The sequence below is a fragment of the Acipenser ruthenus genome, chromosome 23 (genome assembly GCF_902713425.1).
Source record: "Acipenser ruthenus chromosome 23, fAciRut3.2 maternal haplotype, whole genome shotgun sequence".
Classification (NCBI taxonomy): domain Eukaryota; kingdom Metazoa; phylum Chordata; class Actinopteri; order Acipenseriformes; family Acipenseridae; genus Acipenser; species Acipenser ruthenus.
The window spans coordinates 12,371,555-12,396,663 of record NC_081211.1 but is presented as its reverse complement, the minus strand read 5'-3'; the positions used below and the strand labels follow the sequence as shown (position 1 = coordinate 12,396,663).

The 25,109-nt window shown below is 42.7% G+C and overlaps 1 protein-coding gene and 1 long non-coding RNA gene across 2 annotated transcripts; both read right to left on the bottom strand.

Annotated features, from left to right (window-relative positions):
* Positions 1-341: 341 nt before the first annotated feature.
* On the bottom strand, positions 342-24,360 carry LOC117404983 (GTPase IMAP family member 8-like). The gene is made up of 4 exons (XM_058996695.1): positions 24,071-24,360; positions 16,507-17,196; positions 7,172-7,321; positions 342-2,836 (listed from the first exon to the last, which is right to left on the bottom strand). Exons 1-4 carry the CDS (start codon positions 24,072-24,074, stop codon positions 1,851-1,853), a joined length of 1,830 nt encoding a protein of 609 aa, XP_058852678.1. The 5' UTR covers positions 24,075-24,360; the 3' UTR covers positions 342-1,850.
* Positions 7,562-13,735, bottom strand: LOC131699755 (uncharacterized). Its single transcript, XR_009308291.1, has 3 exons — positions 13,400-13,735; positions 11,150-11,233; positions 7,562-10,585 (listed from the first exon to the last, which is right to left on the bottom strand). It is a non-coding gene; the product is annotated as an uncharacterized LOC131699755 (long non-coding RNA).
* Positions 24,361-25,109: the final 749 nt, after the last annotated feature.

The following is a 25,109-nucleotide window of genomic DNA, read 5'->3' as shown; positions in this document are numbered from 1 at the left end:
TGTGGTAAAGCATAGGGAAGCATTGTAAAGCACAGAGAGGTGTGGTAAAGCATAGGGAAGCATTGTAAAGCACAGAGAGGTGTGGTAAAGCATAGGGAAGCATTGTAAAGAACAGAGAGGTGTGGTAAAGCATAGGGAAGCATTGTAAAGCACAGAGAGGTGTGGTAAAGCATAGGGAAGCATTGTAAAGCACAAATATGTGTGGTAAAGCATAGGGAAGCATTGTAAAGCACAGAGAGGTCTGGTAAAGCATAGGGAAGCATTGTAAAGCACAGAGATGTGTGGTAAGGGGGGCAGGTGTCTGTCTGTGCAGGGAACACAAGCAGCATACACACCAATCAGACATGTTTATTTATTACATTTTAATAGAATTGGAATAAAAGTGAAGACATTAACACTTCAATTGTACTATAAAGCACAATACAAAGTTAATTTTTAACAAAACTGTGCTAATAATAAGAAGAAGAAAAAAAAGACACAGAACACTTTGAACTCTTAACATGTTTACCCAGACAGCCCTGATGAAAATACATTTGATTCCATTTTATCTGATTAAACAAAATATACAAGCACATTGAAACAAAACAAGGTTACATTTTATCTTGTTGCTGAAAAGCTGAAATTAAAATGTAACCAGAAACAAAAACCAAGAGAGAGATGCAGTTGTATCATTGCTGTTTATAGTTCGGGTGAATTCACTGAATTGTCAAACTATTGAATGTTTTAAGATGAGAAATTAAAACTTAAAAATAATTCGCTACTTGGCTCTTAAAATTGTACAATTGTATTCAACCTATATATTCTAGATATTTTAACTGATTTGAAAATAGAAACACATGTTAAAAAAACATCCATACAAAGACATGAAAGCCCAGTTAAACAAACCCGTCATTACTAATGATCACCTCTCTTTCACTTCATGTCTGCCAGACACACTGATCTCCATCTGAGGAAGCGGTTCAAACTGGAATGTGGAATTCAATGAGAATTCACTGCACTGGTTCTCCATGTTGTACTCTGGTCAAGGAAATTACGTAAACTAGCTGTATCGCCGTGCTGTACAAAGTCCTTTCTTTGGTCAGCTCAGCCCAGAAACGAACATCTCCACTGATGCAGCTCAGAAACCAACATCTCTGCATCATGCAGACTCAGAAAGAAAACAACGGCTCTGATGCCATGAAAGCTCAGCTCAGCTCAGAAGTAACTAACATCTCCACTGATGCAGCTCAGAAACCAACATCTCTGCATCATGCCGACTCAGAAAGAAAACAACGTCTCTGATGCCATGAAAGCTCAGCTCAGCTCAGAAGTAACTAACATCTCCACTGATGCAGCTCAGAAACCAACACCTCTGCATCATGCCGACTCAGAAAGAAAACAACGTCTCTGATGCCATGAAAGCTCAGCTCAGCTCAGAAGTAACTAACATCTCCACTGATGCAGCTCAGAAACCAACACCTCTGCATCATGCCGACTCAGAAAGAAAACAACGTCTCTGATGCCATGAAAGCTCAGCTCAGCTCAGAAGTAACTAACATCTCCACTGATGCAGCTCAGAACACCATCAGCTGACACGTGTGTGTGAGATCACTGGTGTGTCACCTCGGATTCTTTGTTCCTGTTTGCATTTTGATTCCTGAATAAACTATTTTGTTTACCTGAAGAAGATGAATTATTTTTCAGAAGAAATGGAACCTCTTACAATAGTTAACCATAGTAAACATTTCTTATGATGTCTCATTCCCATGGTACAGTATAGTACAGTAGTGAAAGTGTGTTAAAACCATGGGGTAAGCAGCACTATGATAAATCTGCCATGGTAAGCTTGCATTAGGCTGCACGTGTTGCTTCTATTGTTGCTTGCGGTGTTCAGGCACAGCTACTGTTTTCACTGTGTCGACTGCTTCCTGTTTTATGTCTGCTATTGCTTTGATCACTCTCTGTACTGCATCGCCTGGCCCTGATGCTTCTGATCCAATTGACGCTCCAACTACTCCCCCTAATACCCCTAACGTCACTGCCCCTGGTACCACTGCTGCCCCACCTGCAATACATGCTAGCCCCCCTCCCAATAAGATCCCCAGACCAGCTCCCACTGCCGCGCCTGTCAGTACGGTCGTCAATCTCCTAATGAAGCTGTTGGAATTTTCAGCCTCTTCTCTGCTTATTCCTTTACTAACCTGCTCTTGTTTGATCGCTGTTTCTGCCTGCTGGTACATCTCATCAGTGTAATGGCTGCCTCCGTTCACAGCCACCATGCTCTCTATTTTCTCCAGCAGCGCAGTGACCTGGGTGCGATCCTCCTTGTTTTTATTGTTGAAGGCGTGATACCCCCCGCACTTTCTAACCAGCTCTCGGAGCTCCTGGCTGCCTCTCTGAATGTACTCCTCGATAGTCTTGTCCTTTTTTAGTTCATTCGCTCTAGTGAAGAGAATGATGGTGAACCTCATAACTTCCTCACTAAACATCTTCTGGATTTCCTGCACTGTTTCGCGCTTGTGCTCCGTGTATCGCCCCACCGGCATCACCAGGAGGAACGCGTGGGGTCCCGGGGAGCACAGGGAGATGCATCGCGCAATCTCCTCTTTAACCTCGTCTTCAGAGAGATCTGTGTTGAAGATTCCTGGAGTGTCGATCACAGAAACCGTTCTCCCAGCAACGACAGAGGTTTTCTTCTCACACTTCCTTGTTGTTGAGGAGGAGCTGATTTTGGATTCAAACTCCTTACTGCCCAGGATGGTGTTTCCAGAGGCACTCTTCCCATCTCCTGTCTTCCCAAGCAGCACGACCCTCAGCTCAGAGGACCTGCCCTGGTCCTGTCCCTGCTTACTAGACACTGCAAAACCAAAAAGAGTGGATTACTGCCCACAGAGAGGAGAGGCCTGGGTTTGAAAGAGGGTGTAACAATTCACCGGTACAGAATAGGCAGGTCCGATTCAAACGATACGTCATCAACCATACAGGTACAAAACAATACAAACACTGGGTTGGGTTGGGACAGGCCCTGCAGTGAAGAACAACAGCGACAGCTCATAATCCACACTTCACAGGTATAACTATTAATACAAGTGTCTCTCTATTTCTTTCAGGTGTGTCTTTGAAAAGAGGAAGGTGTTCATGTTGCTGTGTGGTGCAGACAGTCAGTGTGGCTGCCTGGTTAAACAGAAACAGCCCTACTCAACAGACTCTGTGATCTGGATTAGGATGCCTGATTCAAGGGACATGTCTTTGTTTAATCACTCAATGACCTTTCACCTCTTCCCTGGTCTTACTGGAGACCAGTGGGATGTGACAGCAGGGTTGAAAGGTCACAGTGTGATGTCTTTGGATTCAGTTCGGATTCTGGAGGCACAGACAATGGCAGGTGGATTCTGATAGAGAGAAATAACTTATTAAATGAATATACTCCGGATCATTATAAGCATCATGAAAATGTAAAGGATTGTTTGTATTGCTGCATCACCTCTTCTATAGTAAACCCAACAACTACACTGAGCATCATGCAAACTCTCTCTCTCGCTTCTACAACAGTAACAGAACCTTTGAGGGCTTGACTGAAGTTTTTTAAAAAATCTTAAAAGCAGTTGAAATAGCAGATATTTCATTGCAAAGTCCATGCAGGTGCAGATGCAGTTTTTTTAAGGATCGCTGGACATGCAGGCGTATGTTTCTGTGCCCGAGCCCCACCGGGTTCTCAAGCACTGCCAGCATGCAACAAACATGGCAAATAAGACAAAAGCAAATGTGGCAAAATAAAATAGCACATTTAACAGCCCTGACGTTATCATCCTCCTCACTGAACATCGTCCAGCCTGCTGCACTGCTCAATACACAAACCCTGGATTAGAGTAACGTTATAAAACCTTTTTTCTTTTAAAACACACCTTCATTTTATTACATGGAAATACTGTTCAAAAACAGCGCGCTGATCGAGAGGTCTTTGAATAAATGCATTGTGTTGGTATGGGATCACCAGCAGTGCAGCATCATGGGGAACAGAAAGCTACGGCATGCAACACCTGCACCGACTTGTATGCCAACACTTGGTGCCTTCTCTGCTCTTGAGAAAAGTGCGTTATCCTGTCACAGTTATGAGGTCACAGACTTTATTTATTTATTTTATAAAAACTCTGCAGCAGCCATAGACTTGTTGAATTTGTAATCCTCTGCAGCACTATGTTTAGTTTATGGAGCACTAAACACTGTTCTCTCATTCGTTTGTTTACTTATTACTGTGATTTTGTGAAGCCCCTGTTGTTTCTCCAGTGTTACTGCAGCATGCAGCTCAATGTTAGTTCAGGCCTGGGTTAGAGTTTATGCAGGGTGTTCATTTTCAAAAGCTAAAAAAATACATTAACAATTAAAAAAAAAAAAAAAAACTAATCTGAAATTTTTCAGTGTCTTTCAAAATAATTAAATTCAAATTATATTAATATCTTATTTAATGCAACTTAAGTGAATGGTATGTTAGTTATTTTTGCATATGACAAGGTTAAGTATGTGTGTACTGCTCAAAGTAGATACACTAGAGACATTTTAGGTGAGTGCTATTTTACTGTAGTTATTTGTGCATATTATAAGCTAACCATCTGAGAGTTCTGTGAAAAAGCATGTTCTGATTACAATGTAAACTGGTGTCATGTGCTGCTGTCTAAGTGAGATGCCACTTGCTGATTAGATGGAGACAGATCAGCAGAGTAAGACAACCAGCCCAGTACTGCAGAGAGAAGACTGCAGGACGTCATTAGTGCGGCGCCTTTTGTTTTAGTTATTGGGTTTTTAAGCGTGTTATTAAACAAAAAATAAATCAGTGAAATTAACAGACTGATCAAAATCAATAATGGTGTTCAGTGTGGATTATGTAAATATTTACGCAGCACACATCCAGTCTATAATGTTCAGGTAACCCGAACGCATTCACAAGTTTTGCTGTTTAATTTATTTTTTATTTTTTATATGAAACCTGGTTTTGCTTGTTTGCATACACTATAATAGATGTACACTAAACAAACTAATATTATTAATAATAATAATAATAATAGGGAGAATTAGCATGACATGACACTATTTCCCAGTTTAGTAAGAAAGGCTATTGTCAGTTGTTACCAGTTCTGTGGATGTTGAAAGAAGTGTTTCTTCATAAAGGCACATTTTCACAGCGCAACATCAATCCATGAATAAAGACTGGGTTAATGCACTGACGATACTGAAGTTCAATAGAAAATACAAAGCCCATGAGCTGACCATAGCAATGCAGCCCATGAGCTGACCATAGCAATGCAGCCCATGAGCTGACCATAGCAATGCAGCCCATGAGCTGACCATAGCAATGCAGCCCATGAGCTGACCATAGCAATGCATTCCCATCATCGCTCCGAGTGAGGCGGGGGTATAGCTTTGGGGGTCGTGTTATCTGTGAACTGCTGAGAACTCAAAGTATAAGAGCTTTTCTCTTTTTGCCATGATTGCTGCTCATGTCAGGCAAACTCTTTTGGCATAGGTTTGGTTACGTTTCTATGGTTATTGTTGTCATAGCAGCCACATTTGCAGTTTTTCTTGTCTGCGCAGTTCTGGCCAAACGAGCAAACCGTTTTCTTTGAAACTGAAAACTAAGATGTATTGTGGTTTGGCCAAGACCTGATTACAACCAATTTGACCCGTTAAACACATGCCAACCATTATAATAGTAACAAATGTATCAATTTTATTATCAACCTACCCTTCACAATGCTTGTACAAACAAATATTTTATAGCTAATAGTGTAACTTACTTGTACCTAATTGTACATTTATTTTCTATACTTTGCAATCAAAAACATTACCGGTGTTTCAAACATTGTAAGTATTGTTAACATACAAGCATTGTTATGTATTAAAGGATTTGCGAAGCGTTTTCCATTTTTTGTAGAAATGTAAAATTTAGTGTCTATTATAACATCCTGTGGATATTTTGCTGCACTTCAGCTCAGCCTGAAAGTTAATGAGGTAGTGCGTTAAGTGACCTGATGATGCACAAGACACCCCATGTCAGATGCTGCAGCTGCTCTCCTGCACAGGACGAAGCTGCTTTTAAAAGCTGAGATGGAGTTTGGGAATGTACACGGCAAAACAAAAAAAATGACATCTTCATTTCTCATAGTTTATATATTTAAAACAGAATAGTACAAGTCACCAAAAAAGAATCACCCCATGGACTGTGCAGACAGGGTTACAGTCTAGGTGACGATCGTATATCATAATTCTGCACTGTCACTGCACACAGCTTTATAATTACATATACGTCACACGCCGATGATAGCCCAGTGTTTACGAAACACATGCATATCTGACGGGCCGCAAAATATCAATAGGTTTGCCCTATTTATCTGGTTTTAGGTCTTTAGGTTACTTAAAAAAAAAAAAAAAAAAAAAAAACCACACACGTTATAAGAGACCCTAAACTTCACATTTCTGCAAAAAAATTAAAACGCTTGACAAATCCTTTTAAGCAACCTGCATTGACAGAATTACTAACCAATTAAACTTTGCTTGTCATAAAACATATTTCGCTCATTTATAAATTCTTACATTGTATAATGCCCACCTTCACCTACAAAAAAAAAATCAAAAGTGGGATGTTATTTTTAAATAAATTTAGTTCAATTCTTTCCCCGTTAGGCTCAGTTCACCGCTACCACCCTCGCGCTGACTCGGGAGGGCTAAGTCGAACATGCGCTGTCCAGCCGACTGCTTCTTTTCACACTGCAGGCTCACCATGCAGATACCCCAGAGCTACAGCGTTGGAGGAAAACGCAGCTCTCAGCAGCTTACAGGCAAGCCCGCAGGCGCCCAAGCCAGACTACAGGGGTCGCTGGTGAGCCGAGGGTACCCTGGCCGACCTAAGCCCTCCCCTCCCCCGGGCGACGCTTAGCCAATTGTGTGCCACCCCCTGGGAACTCCCGATCACGGTCGGCAGTGACATAGCCTGGACTCGAACCTGCGATCTGCAGGCTACAGAACACATCCTGCACTCCACACGGAGTGCCTTTACTGGATGTGCCACTAAGGAGCCCAGGCTGTGGGTTTTTAGGCAGAACTTATGCATGCAGTTCAGAATATCATTCACAAGTGTTTTTTTTTTTTTTAAGTTGTAAGACATTCATAGGAGAATATTTAAAACACAGTTTCTCACCAGCAAATCCAGCAGATGTTCCTTCACCTCCTGAAGCCATTGCTCCTGCTTTACCAGGCTGGTGATCTGAATAAACACGGATCGGCTGATCAGAGGAACCTGAAGCCAATGTCCCACTTGCAGGGGAATTGTACTTGAGCACTGTTGGCACTCGTTATCAAGTTTTCAGGATCCTTAACCCTTTAAAAAAAAAATGATATCAGTACAACAAAAACGTAATTGCATATGAAATTGGACTAATATCAACAGCTCTGTGTCGTGGGGGAAACAAATTATCATAAAATAAGGTGTTTCAAGTAAATCAGATTGAAATCTGTTATATTTAATCATTTGTTTGCATATACGGGTGTAGGCGGATATAATTCTGAACACATTCTATGCCTTTTCAGAATATTCTTATCTGCCTACACGGATACATAAAAGCAAAAAATGAAACCCAAAAAACAAAATCTCTAAATCCTGACTGCCTACAGTCGTCCATTCTTCCCATAAAGAACCCCAGATAATCTCCACAGTAAGGATGCAAAGATAGACAGGAAGGAGAAGTGTTCTCTGAAAGCTGTTAAAGAACCCCAGATAATCTCCACAGTAAGGATTGAAAGACAGACAGGAAGGAGAAGTGTTCTCTGAAAGCTGTTAAAGAAGCACTTGTAAATGATGCTGTTTTTAACCAAGGCCAGGGCAATGAGGCAGCTTCTTCAACGTGTTACTGCTGTAGCTTAATGTGATTGAACTTGTTTTATTATCAGTCATGTGTTTTCATTTAGAAACATGATCTCTGCTACTGCACTCAGTTAAACAGACACAGAACACAGACACAAAGGCCCAGTTTGAGGAATTGTGATCACGCGCAGCTGGGAAATGTCATGAGTTTAATAAAGTTGTACAGTGAAGTTCTGTGAGGGTACCAGGGACTCTACAAACACTGTGACTCTGCACACCTCACTCAGGGGCGGAGTTTGCCCTGTGGGAGCCCCATGCAAAATTCGGTTCCGAGGCCCCTAGCAGGCCTGTCAAGTCAGTGTATTTAAATGCACATGATTTCAGATGCTTGAAGAGTTTTCAGTATTCTGACATCCAATCTAAACAACGCTGCCTTAGTGGTTATTTTTCACATTAACAGTATTGGATGGAACTCAGTTTTGCATTACAGAGTCATGGTTTGTTTGTTTATTTTTCCATGCCTGTCTTTGTTTACTAATGAAGAAGTAAATAAACTACACGTTTGCATTCGTGTTCAAAGCGATTGTGACAACTGTTCCTTATTGGGATTTGCTATTATTATTATTATTATTATTATTATTATTATTATTATTATATTTTAAAAACAGTTAAGCTTGAGTCTGTAAAACTCGCATGTTGTTTCCCCAGCTGCTTGTTCAGTGGATGGAGCTGTTTTTATTGCGTTTGTTTTGATAAGTGTCGGATGCACTTTTGTTTTTGCAATACAAATGACTGCTTTGCTTTTATTTTCCATTGTTTACCAACGTGCACATTATAAAAACAACTTGTTACCTTTGTAAAACAACCTACCGCCACACTTCAAACATGAACTTTGAAATAAGTTGTGATTTACACACACATTACACATTGTGACAGTTGTATCATTATAAAAACAACGTGTTCCCTTTGTAAAACAACCTACCGCCACACTTCAAACGTGAACTTTGAAATAAGTTGTGATCTACACACACATTACACATTGTGACAGATGTATCATTTTGTATCCAGGTATTTGTATTTTTATTGATAATATCAGAATGTAGAATCAGAGTTCATTCTTTCACCATCCCTGCCTGGACACAGCTGCACGTGTGTGTGTCTGCTGTCGTTTCTACTGCCCATTAGAAACACATCATCGGATTTGATAGATTTTTAAGAAAATAAAATAAACATTTTCTGTAAAGTATGTGTTTGTATTTTGTGCATGTAAACAGCAATATATATTGAAATTATTCTGCACGCATGGGCTAGGGGGTTTGTGTTTTCAAGAGGCCACCTCGCTATCTTTTTTACTTTCCTGTCCTTGTCGCTTAGACTATGATTATTAATTAAAACGGAAATAAACATATTACTGTAGTGCAATGAGTTTAGATAATACCTTTCCACTTCAGGTTATTCTGAGCGAGTTATAAATGCAATGGGTAAATGGAACTTTTTTTTTTTTTTTAAGTTTACCAAATGAGTAGGCCTCTATTTGTTTGCAAGTGAATGCGCTACAGTATTTTGGCCAGTGTAGTTTATTCTTTGTACCTGTCAGGGTATATATATATATATATACACTGTATACTACCCAAAGCAGTTGGTAAATGAACATGGTAAATATATATTAAAGTATAAAGCAAATATTTGTAAAATATCTATGTGTAAATGTATTTTATTTTCACAGGTGAAGTTTACTCATAAAGGACCTTCTGCTGCTGAAGAACCAGTGCCCCCTACTGCTACTGCTAATGCAGTTGAAGGAGATACCAGCACTTCAGCTCAGCCAGCAATACTGACACAGATGCACGAGATGGCATTGCACCAGCTGCTGGTTCAGTTGCTGAAGGTGAACGAAATGTTCAAATGGATGAAGGGCAATCTTCAGTCTGCAGCCACCAAGTTGACGATAATGATGCACTAATAACTGCTGTACCACTGGATCCTGCTGACTGGCCCTCAGTCTTATCAGACTCGCGAAGGTCAGAATTTGTTTACAGAGGACCATTTCAAGTCAGCCCAGACTTTGCTTTCCCAAAGGGAAAAGATGGGCGTTGATTTAACAATAATTTAATACATTGCATCTCAGTGAATGGGGAAACAATCCAGAGAAGCTGGCTTATGTACTCCAAAAAGAACAATTCAACGCATTGTTTCTGCTGCAAATTGTTTTCTTCTAAACAACAGAAACTGATGAGGGATGGAGTTAGTGACTGGGTCAACATAAGAGCACTTCTGAAGAGTCATGAAAATAGACCTGAACATATAAAGAGCATGCAGTCTTGGAAAGAGCTTGAAATGCATTTATTATTATTAATTATTATTATTATTATTATTATTATTATTATTATTATTATTATTATTATTAATAATAATAATAATAATAATAATAATAATAATAATAATAATTTCTTAGCAGACGCCATTATCCAGGGCGACTTACAATTAGAATTTTAAGACAGGGAAAATGATTGATCAGACAGAAATGTGTCTTATTGAATCCAAAAGAAAGTACTGGAGTAATGTTTTGACTCACCTGATTTCAATTGTACAGTCACTTGCAGAAAGAAACCTTGCTTTCCGTGCTTCTTCAGAGACTTTATACATGCCAAACAATGCAAACTTCCTGAAAGAAGTGGAACTGCTTGCTAAGTTTGATCCAGTAATGGAACAGCATGTAGGACGTGTTCAAAGGGGTAAGTCCCATGCTCACTATTTAGGGAAAGACATTCAGAATGAATTGATTAAAGCAGCCCGCAACAAACTGCTTCAAAAAATTGTGACACAAGTGAGAAGTCAAAATACTATTTATAATCTTCGACTGCACCCCTGATGTCAGCCATCAGGAACCGATGTCTGTGACAATAAGAACAGCTGCAATTGATGAAAAGCCAGAAATGAAAGAACATTTCTTAGGGTTCCTGGTAGTGCTGAAACAACTGGTCTCAGTTTATCCAATGCAATTTTAGAAAGGCCTGAAGAGCTCAATATACCATTTAGTGACTGCAGAGGTCAGTCCCATGTAGGGATGCACCCAATCCAAGGATTTGGGATTTGGATGAATACTGAATCCATCTCAAAAGATTCAGCCGAATACTGAATCCTACAAATATATTCAAGAAAACTGAAGGAAACTGTTATAGTTGAGCCTTTTAGTTAATAGTATTTGTATTACCACATGGAAATATATCCCTGAATAAGATTTGTGTTTGAAACGTATGCAATTTACCGCTAGCCCCCAACAGAAATGTCAAAATACAGAACTGTTTACTTTACCTTGACAAGAAAGGAGAGCTGCATCTTTCCATAATCCACTATTATATGTAATGACGTTTCACCCTGTGTCACGTGATCTGAGAGCTACGAGGAAAACATTACTGTGAGTGACCTGAACCTCGCTGTGAAATAAAACCCATGTTGATTTAAATGCACCGTGTGTGTAACACATATCAAATAGACTACGAAATAGTTTGAACATTATTTGAATAAAACACAGCAGTTCCCAGATGGTTCAACTTGTATTGGCACATTACAATAACCATAAATTGTCATTTTAAAGCATATTGTTCAACAACGTCTTGCACATCTTCCAGTTGTAAAGTTACAAAAAATATATATTTCTGTGCACCATTTTTTAAATCTCAGTTTGATCTCAGGAACACGTTTCACAGACAATGCAACAAAGTACAAAAGTCCACAGCAGTTTGCCGTTACTGTACAGGTTTACTGCATCACGTCATGAAAAGTGTGCTGTGACTGTGCTGTTGCATACGGGGGTATGTGTACATTCAGCAGCTGTGTGTGACGTGTTTAGTGCGCGCTCCACCAGTAATTTAGGGATCTGAGAGCTGCGACACAGCTTATCAAACGTGTTCTTGGTCTTGAATACCTGTTATTAAATACAAAAGTTACATTCAATACCGGATTCGTGTCTTACACACATTGGTGGGATATAGTATGTGCGTCTGGGCGGATGTAGGATTCGGTCCACCAAATCCTAAGTGTTCGTACGAATCCGAACCCTGCTCAAAAAGTAGGTATTCGGGCCGAATCCGAAACAGAATCCTGGATTCGGTGCATCCCTAGTCCTACGATAATACTGCAAACATGAGGCAAATCCTCGAGCTGTTGATGTTCCTTGTGGGTCACACACGTTCAATCTGGTTATTGCAGATACTGCAAAATCATCGGGTGAAGCTTTCCGTTTCTTTGGAAACCTTCAGAAACTCTTCTTTGTTTTCTGGTTTTTTTCTGCTGCCACACAGCAATGGTATGTTTTGTGCCATCACGTTAATGTGAGGTTGAAATCGTGGAGCGAAACAAAATGGGAAAACAGAGTTAAAAGTACAGAAGCAGTAAGATTTCAAGCTGCTGAAGTCAGGCAGGCTTCGTTGGAGGTAAGAGAGAAATGTACTGAGGCTGCGGCAAAAGTAGAAGCTGAAGCGTTGGCTGAGGAAATAGGATACTTCCGCTTTCTGATATGCTCAGTTGTGTGGAATGACATTCTGAACAACATCAATCATGTCAGCACGCTTCTGCAATCCTCTTATATGCAAATGGATCTGGCGACAAATTTGCTAAAAAGCACCAAAACATTTCTTTTGAATTATAGGGAAGATGGGTTTGCTGCTGCTCAAACCACAGCCAACTCAATGTGTGAAGAAATTAATATACCTGCACAACTCAAAGAGAAACGTCTAAGAAGCACAAAAAACACCTCTCCTACGAAGCAACTGACGAGCCCATTGATGATGCACTGAAGAATTTAGAGAGAACGGTTTTGAACACAATTCAGCCATCACATCAATTGAGGACAGATTCCAAACTAAACAGTGCGAAAGACAAGTCTGGAATTCTGTTTGATTTCAAACAAACAGCTGAAATACCAAAGGAGTCGCTAACTGAACTGTGGAACAACTTGCAATCTTGGATCTTTTCCATGAAATTCTCAGCACACACAGTTTGTTTCCAAAGACGATGACAGCTTTTGAAGCCCTCTCCTTTATACATGAAACCCAAATGAAAGAGATCTAGCCTAACCTTTGGATTGCACTGAGCATTGCTGTAACACTCCCAGTAACGGAAGCCTCTGCAGAGAGGAGCTTTTCAAAGTTAAAACTGACAAAGACAGTAACTTCCTGTAGGATGTTCGCTGCAGCCATTCTGTACGCTCAGGTACATCCTCAGCTCGCATATAGCACCTGAACTGCTAAACACTGCAACGCAGTGATCATCTTCAGCAATGAAATCCTTTTAAACAACGCTCCTTGCTTGCTGACAGAAGACTGCATCTAGACATTAATATTAATTTATTAATTAATGTGCCGTGAAATATATCTGAAACAAAAACACATCGGAAATGTGAAAAAACAAACAAAAAACAAACAAAAAAAAAACGCTAAGTTATCCAAAGTGCCCCGTCATTTAGTGGAGATATCAATGTGAATGATCTGCATTTCTTCCCAGGTTAAAACGGCACGGGCATTCTTTATATTGCTGACATTGTAAATAAGTGTAATTTCTCACCTGAGTTTTGAATCGGGGATCCGGCTAACGAGGATTTTTCATGTAAAAAGAAAAAAAAGCATGAGGTTAGATTTCAAACCAAAGCGTGGATGCTGAGCAGCGCATCCTCAGGCCAGGGAGACGCGCACATTTCCCGGATATTATTATGCAGACAATGCCGGCGCGTTCAGAACATATTGCACCGGTAGTTTTAAAATATAATGAATGAACTAACTACCTGGATAAAACTTTATAAAAACTAAACGACGACTACAGATTAGAGTGTTATATATTATATTTAACAACTGAAATTTACCCTGTTTGCCCCTGCATCGGGCCCGGGTGTGGCCACTGTTGTGCTGGAAAGGGCGCCATCTTGTGAAGGTCAATTCTTAGCACTTCCTAGGCGCTAGCATTCTCCAAGAGCAAAAAGGGGAGACACATTCTTATATATTGTTTATACACTGACGGCCATGGCAACAAAAGGCTGCAGGTATTCAGTGTTTTTTTGGCTGGAAGGATAGCTGCTATTGCCCTGGGTAAAAGCCTAACTAATACCAGTGAAAAGTACAAGAAACAGACCCTCTTCTGTACCTCTGAAGGTTGTTTCTTTTGGTTTTCTGTTGTTTATTTTTACAAAGTTTAAACTGTGTTCAGTTCCATAGTTCTTGTGTTTATTTCTGTATTATTATTTATAATATAGAAATCAATGAAAGAACATCGGTTGCAGCTGGGCCTGCCTGCTTCTTGCACCTAACTACAGTCACCCTGTTACAATCAAAAACACAAGCCAAGTTTCACAAACCATTGGGCAACCTTCACCAGCACAAAGCAAACAGGCACCACTGTCAAAGCGCAGGGGGGACAAGGTTATCCCAGTTGTTTCTACTAACTTGGCTTGTGTGTTTTACGCACCATAAAATTGCAAAACTTTAAATGGCTGGGCACTTTTGATAACTTGCCGTTTGTGTGATATTTCCAGTTTGTTTCTGTTTCAGAAGTGTCACACACCATGGTAAGATTACCATGATACATTGTTTACGAGGAGGGCAATGCTTTTGTCTGATAATGATAAATAAATGAATAAATACGTAAATATAACTACATACATGACCAAAGTCCCGTGCATTTACAGCTGCTTAAGTTCTTGTGTTAAAATACTGTCCGTGTTCTCAGCTAATCGTGTAGCACTGATAGCAAGACCACAGGCCTGTGTAACCCTTCCTGACAAGCCCTTCAACCAATAACCATTATGCCGTCCGCCATTATTGTTTTGTTTGTTTTATTTTGTTTAGGGTTTAAATTAAAAACATAGTGCAGAAGGTGACCATCTCCCGAGTTAATTCATTGATTAATTGGTGCTAATCGGGAGATGGTCACCTGTATATAAACCCTGCCGTGCCCCTGCTCAAGGAGGGAGTTCGGGGTAGAGAACAAGGGAGAACAAGGGAGAACAAGGGAGTACGAGGAGTACTGTATTATAGTTATCATTTTGTGTGTCCGTGATTGTTTTGGTACATTTTCATTTTGTGTCACTTTGTTTGTTCAACCCTTTTATTTTCATTTCAATTAGTTAATAAACGGTGCAGCCACACCATTCCCTGAACCTGCACTATCTTGTGTTCTTCCTGCCTCTGGCCTGACGTCACCCCACTCCAGCCGTCCTTGTGACAGGTACCAAACAGCGGTCCGAGGTCTAGAATAAAGTCTGGGCTGTCAGGTTATAGCAGAATGGAGCTCTCCTCCGCTACAATCCCCTCTGTATCCTATCTAGTGTCAGTCAGTACTGGCTACTTGCTATACAGACTGTCAGTCATGCAGTGTCTCTGGCATTGGCCCACCTGCTCAGATGGCTCTGCGGCGTGTGGTGACGTATCAACCATTTTCAGTACTCTTAGGCCAGCTGATAAATAACGTCTCTATTTTCTCCTCTTGCCAGTAAAACACACCAGGAGGTATATTTTACAGGGCTTTGCACTGATACAGCACAGGACAATAAAACATTGAGGGAGCAGCTTCTGATTTAAGATTCTTGCGAGATCTCCATGTTTTTATCCATTTTACTTCCACGTCTTAATGCGCAGCACATGAACAAAAGTTTAAGTCTGTCAAAATGGGACTGCAAGCTTTTTTTCCGCCTCGTGCTTCATTTACACATTTTATTTATTGAGATGTACTTTGAAACAATACATAATTCGGTAACAAAAACTTTGTTAAAGAAACGTTAAGGTTGGAGATAAAAACCACAAAAGGCAGGAAATTGGATATTAAGGTTGCACTGAAGGTTGCTGCCTCAATGTATCAGGTCCTTCACACGTGGAAGGAAATACATTGTACCGCAACCCATAAAGTGGAGAGAACACAAAAAAGGCAACAAGACCAATTTAAGTTAATCCAATTATTTTGTACATTGGACGGCCATTATTACCTCCTGCCAGTAGATGGCGTCAGGGGCTCTGGTAGTACATAAGAAAGTTTACAAACGAATGGAGGCCATTCGGCCCATTTTGCTCGTTTGGTTGTTAATAGCTTATTGATCCCAGAATCTCATCAAGCAGCTTCTTGAATGATCCCAGGGTGTCAGCTTCAACAACGGTTGCAGACTCCCATGATTCTCTGCATTTACAGTGCTATTGTTGACCTACTGCAAATGGCTCTTGAGTGATCGTCCTGTTTAAAAATAAGTGTATTTTGCTTTTTCACGTAAGAGATCTGTTAATACTGTAGTTTAGTCTTGGTCAGGGGTGATTTCGTCCCTGGTTGACAGTTTCACCCTGGAAATTGGCAATGTGAACGCGCTTGGCTGTTCGACTGAGGGTCGCCCCAGGTAAAACAGGCAAGTGTGAAAAGCCCTAACGACAAAAACAATGATACATTTGATCATGTTGCTGAAAGCTGAAATGCAACTTTAAACTGAGCAATGCACCAAAATCAATATAAACCAGAAACAAAGATCAATAGACAGATGAAGTTGTATAATTTCTGTTTAGAGTTCAGATGAAATCATTGAATAGTCACTATTGAAAGACTTAAGCTGCTAATAATTCACTACCTAGGTCCAACTCATAAAATTCTAGCTGTTTTAACTATTAACTGAATGAGCCTTACATTATAGAAACATTGTATTTACAAACACACACACATCGGGGCACATCCACATATCTCCTTCTGCTCAGGTTTGATCGCTGTTTCTGCCTGCTGGTACATCTCATCAGTGTAGTGGCTGCCTCCATTCACAGCCACCATGTTCTGTATTTTCTGCAGCAGTGCAGTGACCTGGGTGCGATCCTCCTTGTTTTCATTGTTGAAGGCGTGATACCCCCCGCAGTTTCTAACTAGCTCTCGGAGCTCCTGGCTGCCTCTCTGAAGGTACTCCTCGATAGTCTCATCCTCTTCGAGATCATCCGCACGGGTGAACAGAATGATGGTGAACCGCATAACTTTCTCACTGAACATCTTCTGGATTTCCTGCACCGTTTCTTTCTCTTGCTTCGTGTATGGACCCACCGGCATCACCAGGAGGAAAGCATGGGGTCCCGGGGCAGACAGGGAAATACATTTCTTAATCTCCAGTTTAAAATCATCTTTAGAGGCATCTGTGTCAAAGAATCCTGGAGTGTCGACCACAGAAACGGGTCTCCCAGCAACTACAGCTGCTTTCTTCATGCACCCCTTTGTGAATGAGGAGGAGCCGGCGTCAGACTGAAACTCTTCACTGCCCAGGATGGTGTTTCCAGAGGCACTCTTCCCATCCCCTGCTCTCCCAAGGAGCACCACCCTCAGCTCAGAGGACCTGCCCTGGACTTCCTTACTGGACGCTGCAAAACAAAAAAAGAGTTGATTACTTCCCTCCAGAGATGAGAGGCCTCGGTTTGAAACAGTGGTGTAACGATTCACCGGCACAGAATAGGCAGGTCAGGTTCAAACGATACGTCATCAACCATACCGGTACAAAACAATACAATCCATAGTAACTCACTGAATACAGTCATGCAGGCCTCGCTTTTTATTAAAGATGAAAGGGGAGCGGGCGAGGATATTGTTTACACCATTGCAGTGCATTCTTCATAGCATTAGAGTTTTGAAAAACCAAACAACATTTTAACTTACAGATAAGATGGTGAAAACATGAACAAGGGCTTGAAGAAAACAAATATAAACCTATAGAGAAGCTCCCTAAAGATTAACATCGGCACTGTGGAGTGTGGTGAGGGAGCAGTGTGCAGTAGTGTAGAGTAGTGGTGAGGGAGCAGTGTGCAGTAGTGTAGAGTAGTGGTGAGGGAGCAGTGTGCAGTAGTGTAGAGTAGTGGTGAGGGAGCAGTGTGCAGTAGTGTAGAGTAGTGGTGAGGGAGCAGTGTGCAGTAGTGTAGAGTAGTGGTGAGGGAGCAGTGTGCAGTAGTGTAGAGTAGTGGTGAGGGAGCAGTGTGCAGTAGTGGTGAAGGAGCAGTGTGCAGTAGTGTAGAGTAGTGGTGAGGGAGCAGTGTGCAGTAGTGTAGAGTAGTGGTGAGAGAGCAGTGTGCAGTAGTGTGCAGTAGTGGTGAGGGAGCAGTGTGCAGTAGTGGTGAGGGAGCAGTGTGCAGTAGTGTAGAGTAGTGGTGAGGGAGCAGTGTGCAGTAGTGTAGAGTAGTGGTGAGGGAGCAGTGTGCAGTAGTGGTGAGGGAGCAGTGTGCAGTGGTGTGCAGTGGTGTAGAGTAGTGGTGAGGGAGCAGTGTGCAGTAGTGTAGAGTAGTGGTGAGGGAGCAGTGTGCAGTAGTGTAGAGTAGTGGTGAGGGAGCAGTGTGCAGTAGTGGTGAGGGAGCAGTGTGCAGTAGTGTAGAGTAGTGGTGAGGGAGCAGTGTGTAGTAGTGGTGAGGGAGCAGTGTGCAGTAGTGTAGAGTAGTGGTGAGGGAGCAGTGTGCAGTGGTGTGCAGTAGTGGTGAGGGAGCAGTGTGCAGTGGTGTGCAGTAGTGTAGAGTAGTCGTGAGGGAGCAGTGTGCAGCAGTGTAGAGTAGTGGTGAGGGAGCAGTGTGCAGTGGTGTGCAGTAGTCGTGAGGGAGCAGTGTGCAGTGGTGTGCAGTAGTGGTGAGGGAGCAGTGTGTAGTAGTGTAGAGTAGTGGTGAGGGAGCAGTGTGCAGTAGTGCAGAGTAGTGGTGAGGGAGCAGTGTGTAGTGGTGTGCAGTAGTGGTGAGGGAGCAGTGTGCAGTAGTGTAGAGTAGTGGTGAGGGAGCAGTGTGCAGTAGTGCAGAGTAGTGGTGAGGGAGCAGTGTATAGTGGTGTGCAGTAGTGGTGAGGGAGCAGTGTGCAGTAGTGTAGAGTAGTGGTGAGGGAGCAGTGTGCAGTAGTGCAGAGTAGTGGTGAGGGAGCAGTGTGCAGTGGTGTGAAGTAGTGGTGAGGGAGCAGTGTGCAGTAGTGTAGAGTAGTGGTGAGGGAGCAGTGTGCAGTAGTGCAGAGTAGTGGTGAGGGAGCAGTGTGTAGTGGTGTGCAGTAGTGGTGAGGGAGCAGTGTGCAGTAGTGTAGAGTAGTGGTGAGGGAGCAGTGTGCAGTAGTGTAGAGTAGTCGTGAGGGAGCAGTGTGCAGTGGTGTGCAGTAGTGGTGAGGGAGCAGTGTGCAGTAGTGTAGAGTAGTGGTGAGGGCGCAGTGTGCAGTAGTGTAGAGTAGTCGTGAGGGAGCAGTGTGCAGTGGTGTGCAGTAGTGGTGAGGGAGCAGTGTGCAGTAGTGTAGAGTAGTGGTGAGGGAGCAGTGTGCAGTAGTGCAGAGTAGTGGTGAGGGAGCAGTGTGTAGTGGTGTGCAGTAGTGGTGAGGGAGCAGTGTGCAGTAGTGTAGAGTAGTGGTGAGGGAGCAGTGTGCAGTAGTGTAGAGTAGTCGTGAGGGAGCAGTGTGCAGTGGTGTGCAGTAGTGGTGAGGGAGCAGTGTGCACTAGTGCAGAGTAGTGGTGAGGGAGCAGTGTGCAGTGGTGTGCAGTAGTGGTGAGGTAGAAGTGTGCAGTAGTGTAGAGTAGTGGTGAGGGAGCAGTGTGTAGTGGTGTGCAGTAGTGGTGAGGGAGCAGTGTGCAGTAGTGTAGAGTAGTCGTGAGGGAGCAGTGTGCAGTGGTGTGCAGTAGTGGTGAGGGAGCAGTGTGCAGTGGTGTGCTGTAGTGGTGAGGGAGCAGTGTGCAGTGGTGTGCTGTAGTGGTGAGGGAGCAGTGTGCAGTGGTGTGCTGTAGTGTAGAGTAGTGGTGAGGGAGCAGTGTGCAGTAGTGTAGAGTAGTGGTGAGGAAGCAGTGTGTAGTAGTGGTGAGGGAGCAGTGTGCAGTAGTGTAGAGTAGTGGTGAGGGAGCAGTGTGTAGTAGTGGTGAGGGAGCAGTGTGCAGTAGTGAAGAGTAGTGGTGAGGAAGCAGTGTGCAGTGGTGTGCAGTAGTGGTGAGGGAGCAGTGTGCAGTGGTGTGCTGTAGTGGTGAGGGAGCAGTGTGCAGTAGTGTAGAGTAGTGGTGAGGGAGCAGTGTGTAGTAGTGGTGAGGGAGCAGTGTGCAGTAGTGTAGAGTAGTGGTGAGGGAGCAGTGTGCAGTGGTGTGCAGTAGTGGTGAGGGAGCAGTGTGCAGTGGTGTGCAGTAGTGGTGAGGGAGCAGTGTGCAGTAGTGTAGAGTAGTCGTGAGGGAGCAGTGTGCAGCAGTGTAGAGTAGTCGTGAGGGAGCAGTGTGCAGTAGTGCAGAGTAGTGGTGAGGGAGCAGTGTGTAGTGGTGTGCAGTAGTGGTGAGGGAGCAGTGTGCAGTAGTGTAGAGTAGTGGTGAGGGAGCAGTGTGCAGTAGTGAAGAGTAGTGGTGAGGGAGCAGTGTGTAGTGGTGTGCTGTAGTGGTGAGGGAGCAGTGTGCAGTAGTGTAGAGTAGTGGTGAGGGAGCAGTGTGCAGTAGTGCAGAGTAGTGGTGAGGGAGCAGTGTGCAGTGGTGTGCAGTAGTGGTGAGGGAGCAGTGTGCAGTAGTGTAGAGTAGTGGTGAGGGAGATCTGTGCAGTAGTGCAGAGTAGTGGTGAGGGAGCAGTGTGTAGTGGTGTGCAGTAGTGGTGAGGGAGCAGTGTGCAGTAGTGTAGAGTAGTGGTGAGGGAGCAGTGTGCAGTAGTGTAGAGTAGTCGTGAGGGAGCAGTGTGCAGTGGTGTGCAGTAGTGGTGAGGGAGCAGTGTGCAGTAGTGTAGAGTAGTGGTGAGGGAGCAGTGTGCAGTAGTGTAGAGTAGTCGTGAGGGAGCAGTGTGCAGTGATGTGCAGTAGTGGTGAGGGAGCAGTGTGCAGTAGTGTAGAGTAGTGGTGAGGGAGCAGTGTGCAGTAGTGTAGAGTAGTCGTGATGGAGCAGTGTGCAGTGGTGTGCAGTAGTGGTGAGGGAGCAGTGTGCAGTAGTGTAGAGTAGTGGTGAGGGAGCAGTGTGCAGTAGTGTAGAGTAGTGGTGAGGGAGCAGTGTGTAGTAGTGGTGAGGGAGCAGTGTGCAGTAGTGTAGATTAGTGGTGAGGAAGCAGTGTGCAGTGGTGTGCAGTAGTGGTGAGGGAGCAGTGTGCAGTGGTGTGCTGTAGTGGTAAGGGAGCAGTGTGCAGTGGTGTGCTGTAGTGTAGAGTAGTGGTGAGGGAGCAGTGTGCAGTAGTGTATAGTGGTGAGGGAGCAGTGTGCAGTAGTGGTGAGGGAGCAGTGTGCAGTAGTGTAGAGTAGTGGTGAGGGAGCAGTGTGCAGTGGTGTGCAGTAGTGGTGAGGGAGCAGTGTGCAGTGGTGTGCAGTAGTGGTGAGGGAGCAGTGTGCAGTAGTGTAGAGTAGTCGTGAGGTAGCAGTGTGCAGTGGTGTGCAGTAGTGGTGAGGGAGTAGTGTGCAGTAGTGGTGAGGGAGAAGTGTGCAGTAGTGTAGAGTAGTGGTGAGGGAGCAGTGTGCAGTGGTGTGCAGTAGTGGTGAGGGAGCAGTGTGCACTAGTGTAGAGTAGTGGTGAGGGAGCAGTGTGCAGTGGTGTGCAGTAGTGGTGAGGGAGAAGTGTGCAGTAGTGTAGAGTAGTGGTGAGGGAGCAGTGTGCAGTAGTGTAGAGTAGTGGTGAGGGAGCAGTGTGCAGTAGACAGCTGTATGATAAAGTGAATGTTACATCGAGTTCAGCTAGAATCTCCCACTACCGCTGTGTAAAAGGCTAAAGTGAATGTTACATAGGCTCAGATCTTTCCATAAAGACTAATAAGCCAGTTGATGTATTTCAGCAACCGATCTCACCATTTAATTTTATACACTTGCTTTCATGACTACATTTTCATAAAAACAAAGCAAAATATATTATTTGTTGCAAATTCACAATAGCACAGAGAAGCAACTTGTTGTGTTTAGTGTTGTATTGTGTTGCGTTACTACGTATCTGTAGCAGGGCGAGGTCTGTGCTGGCTATCTGACGCATGCATGATCCTGCGGGGGGCGGGCGGGGGTGGGTGGTGTGGCGGGAGCCCTGTGGGATCCGCCTGTCAATCATGGCAATGACACAGAGGCTGGGTGAGGGCGTGTCGTCTCTCTCTCTCCAAGTGGTCGAGAGGTGGGTCTTGACAGGGGTCGCTTGACCAGTAAAAGTGACACTTTCCTGTTCCCTCGGGACTTGCCCTTTCTAGGAGAATCAACAGCGGGAAACCTGGATTACAAATCATAACAGAAGGTCAGTGTCTGGAGAAAGAGGGTGAAGCACGCCTGGAGGTAGACGACAGCAGCACACAGAACCAGTGCAGACAGCGGCGGCTGTGGGACACTGCAAGAAGCAGCAGCTTTTGTTTGTAGTTTTATTACAGTTGTTACTTTCTCTTGTTTGTAGTTTTAGTAAGAGTGCTTATTTTCTCTTGTTTGTAGTATTAGAGTGCTTATTTTCTCTTGTTTGTAGTTTTAGTAAGAGTGCTTATTTTCTCTTGTTTGTAGTTTTAGTAAGAGTGCTTATTTTCTCTTGTTTGTAGTATTAGAGTGCTTATTTTCTCTTGTTTGTAGTTTTAGTAAGAGTGCTTATTTTCTCTTGTTTGTAGTTTTAGTAAGAGTGTTTATTTTCTCTTGTTTGTAGTATTAGAGTGCTTATTTTCTCGTTTGTAGTTTTAGTAAGAGTGCTTATTTTCTCTTGTTTGTAGTATTAGAGTGCTTATTTTCTCTTGTTTGTAGTTTTAGTAAGAGTGTTTATTTTCTCTTGTTTGTAGTATTAGAGTGCTTATTTTCTCGTTTGTAGTTTTAGTAAGAGTGCTTATTTTCTCTTGTTTGTAGTATTAGAGTGCTTATTTTCTCGTTTGTAGTTTTAGTAAGAGTGCTTATTTTCTCGTTTGCTTTCGCCTTTTGTTTGCATAGTATTTGTAGCACCTGCGAGTGCAATGGACTGTGTCAATGCCTCCCATTGTTGGTAACCTTCTGGGACTGTGTATAATAAAGTCTTACTGTTGCCGACCACCTTGTGAAATAAATAAAGCAGTGCACCCCAGTGGTGTTCAAATAAACTTACTGACTCCTGTGTTCAGTGAATTCCCCACACCCTCCCACAGTATCGTTTTGCTACCTGTGTATCAAGGCACATATCTAATCGTTGTGAAGCTGAAGAGACACACCACTAGTTTGAAACAAGTACATCCGTCTGAGAGGAATTACTTTTAAAATGTTACGTTTTATAACAAGCCTGGATTTGGTGAAACTAGTTCTACCAAAGCTCAGCCCGGAGGGAGGTTTAGTATGCATGAAATACTGGGAATTAAAATGCAGGCAAATTCTTGATAATGCAATTTTAATATTTCACCTCAGTTTCCTGTTTCTCCCCCCGTACCTCTCAACAGGCCAGTAGGTTACAGTGGTTCTCAAACCCGATCCTCGGGACCCCCTGTGTCTGCTGGTTTTCATTCCAACCCAGCTCTCAATCACTTAGTTGAACCCTTCATTGAACTAATTAGCTGCCTAATTAGTCCTTTTTAATTCTCTTCTGCTCCTACAAAGTTTGAGAACTCAAGTCACTTTTAACAAAATTTTATAGGTAACGTGAAACCTCTACTGTTGAAGAGCAGAAAACAATTAAAAAGGTCTCATTAAGCGCATGTTTAGTTCAATGAAGGGTTCAGTTAAGTAACTGAGAGCTCATCTGGATGAAACCCAGCAGATGCAATGGGTCCGGAGGACCAGGGTTGAGCACCACTGGGTTAGGAGAATATTAGTACAGTTTATTTGGCTGCTGCTTTAAACAAAGCGATGTACAGGGTTTACAGTCAGTTCTTTTTTTACATCCAAATTCTGGTACCCATTACAGCAGTGCTTGTCAACCTTTTCATCTCAAGTAGCAGTGATTCAGCAAAGACCATCTGCTGTGCCAGGAACTGTGTGCGAGGATCTAAAATGGCTGTTGTAAAAACCCTGCATTACACAGTTGGGTTTTACTGGAGCAATCTGAGTAAAGTACCTTTGCTCAAACAGCAGCAGCATCTCCACCAGGGATTTGAACCCGAGGAATTAAAAAATAAAAATGTCCAGCAAAGCACTGGGTTAAATAAACTGGATGAACTGGTCAGTGTAAGGGCACCTCCCAATTAAGGACAATATGTGTGGCTCCTTGATATAGTGTTAATACAAATGGAAACTAACACTGTACACTTTAAAGCAGTTAACATGCTGTATAATATACAAAGTAAAATAAGATGAATTTGTCCGTAAATGTACTGTGGCTATCTGTTTTTTTTTTTGTTTGTTTTTTTTTACACAGCAGTTATAATTACAAATGCAGTAACTCACCCATTTTCAGAAAATTGTAGTCTTTTTTTTTTTTTCTTTCCTTCTGCTTTGAACCGGATAGAGCAGGTCTGCTTTGTGTTTTAGAAAAAGGGCCGTGAATGGTGCTGTGCGTTTCAGCTCTCCTCCGCCCTGCTCTGAACGCGAGCGCTGGCTGTAACTGTCTGGAGGCGAAGCATCAGCCCGCTGTGAGTGAGTTGGGGCATATTTGCATCTACGTCACTAAGCACTTTTAACTCTTTGTAGTCGGACCATTATAATTTCGATCAAATTCGATCGATGAGGTATTGCTTACTATTTGGTGACAAGAATGTTTTTTTTTTTGTTGTTTTTGTTTTAATTAGCATAAAAAACCTTCGTCAGACTTCAGACATTTAAACAAACACCAGTTAGTCCCGTCTGTAGCTCAAGAGCGAGATTTTAATTTCATTTTTAGCAAATCGAGCGATTCAGCGACCACGATGCGTTCTACACATATATAAAGAATTAGCTGACAGCATACTAAATCACCCAACATGTTTATAAACAAACAAAACATTTACTGGAGTGAAATATTTGTGTAGTAAACTGCAGGCATGACAAACCAATCACAACGTATTTCACTAAAGTCCCTAACAAATAGAGTTGAGTTTTTGGACGCAGTGCCGCATATCGGTATCCATGGTTGCAGTGTTTACTGGGTATTACCGTAGACCACGGCATCAACGCGCAATTCTTTACCAGAGGGCTTTCTAAATCATTTTGCAAGACCCAGAACGATTACTGGTCCAAAAGAAATACGATACAAGACGTGTTTAAACAACATGTTGATGGAATGAATGCCAGACGGAGATGAATATCTCACTCTGTGCTCTATATGCGCAGTGTGTCGGTATTTCAGTGTTGTGTTAAACATTTTTACCAACACATATTTTTTTTGCACTTTGTCAGAAAATCGAAGCGATACTCAAACACAATTCCCTAAAATAAAGGAATTCGGTGAGCACACAGTCCTCCTTAAACCCTTCGCTACAATCACAGTTAATTTAGGATTCAATCAGAA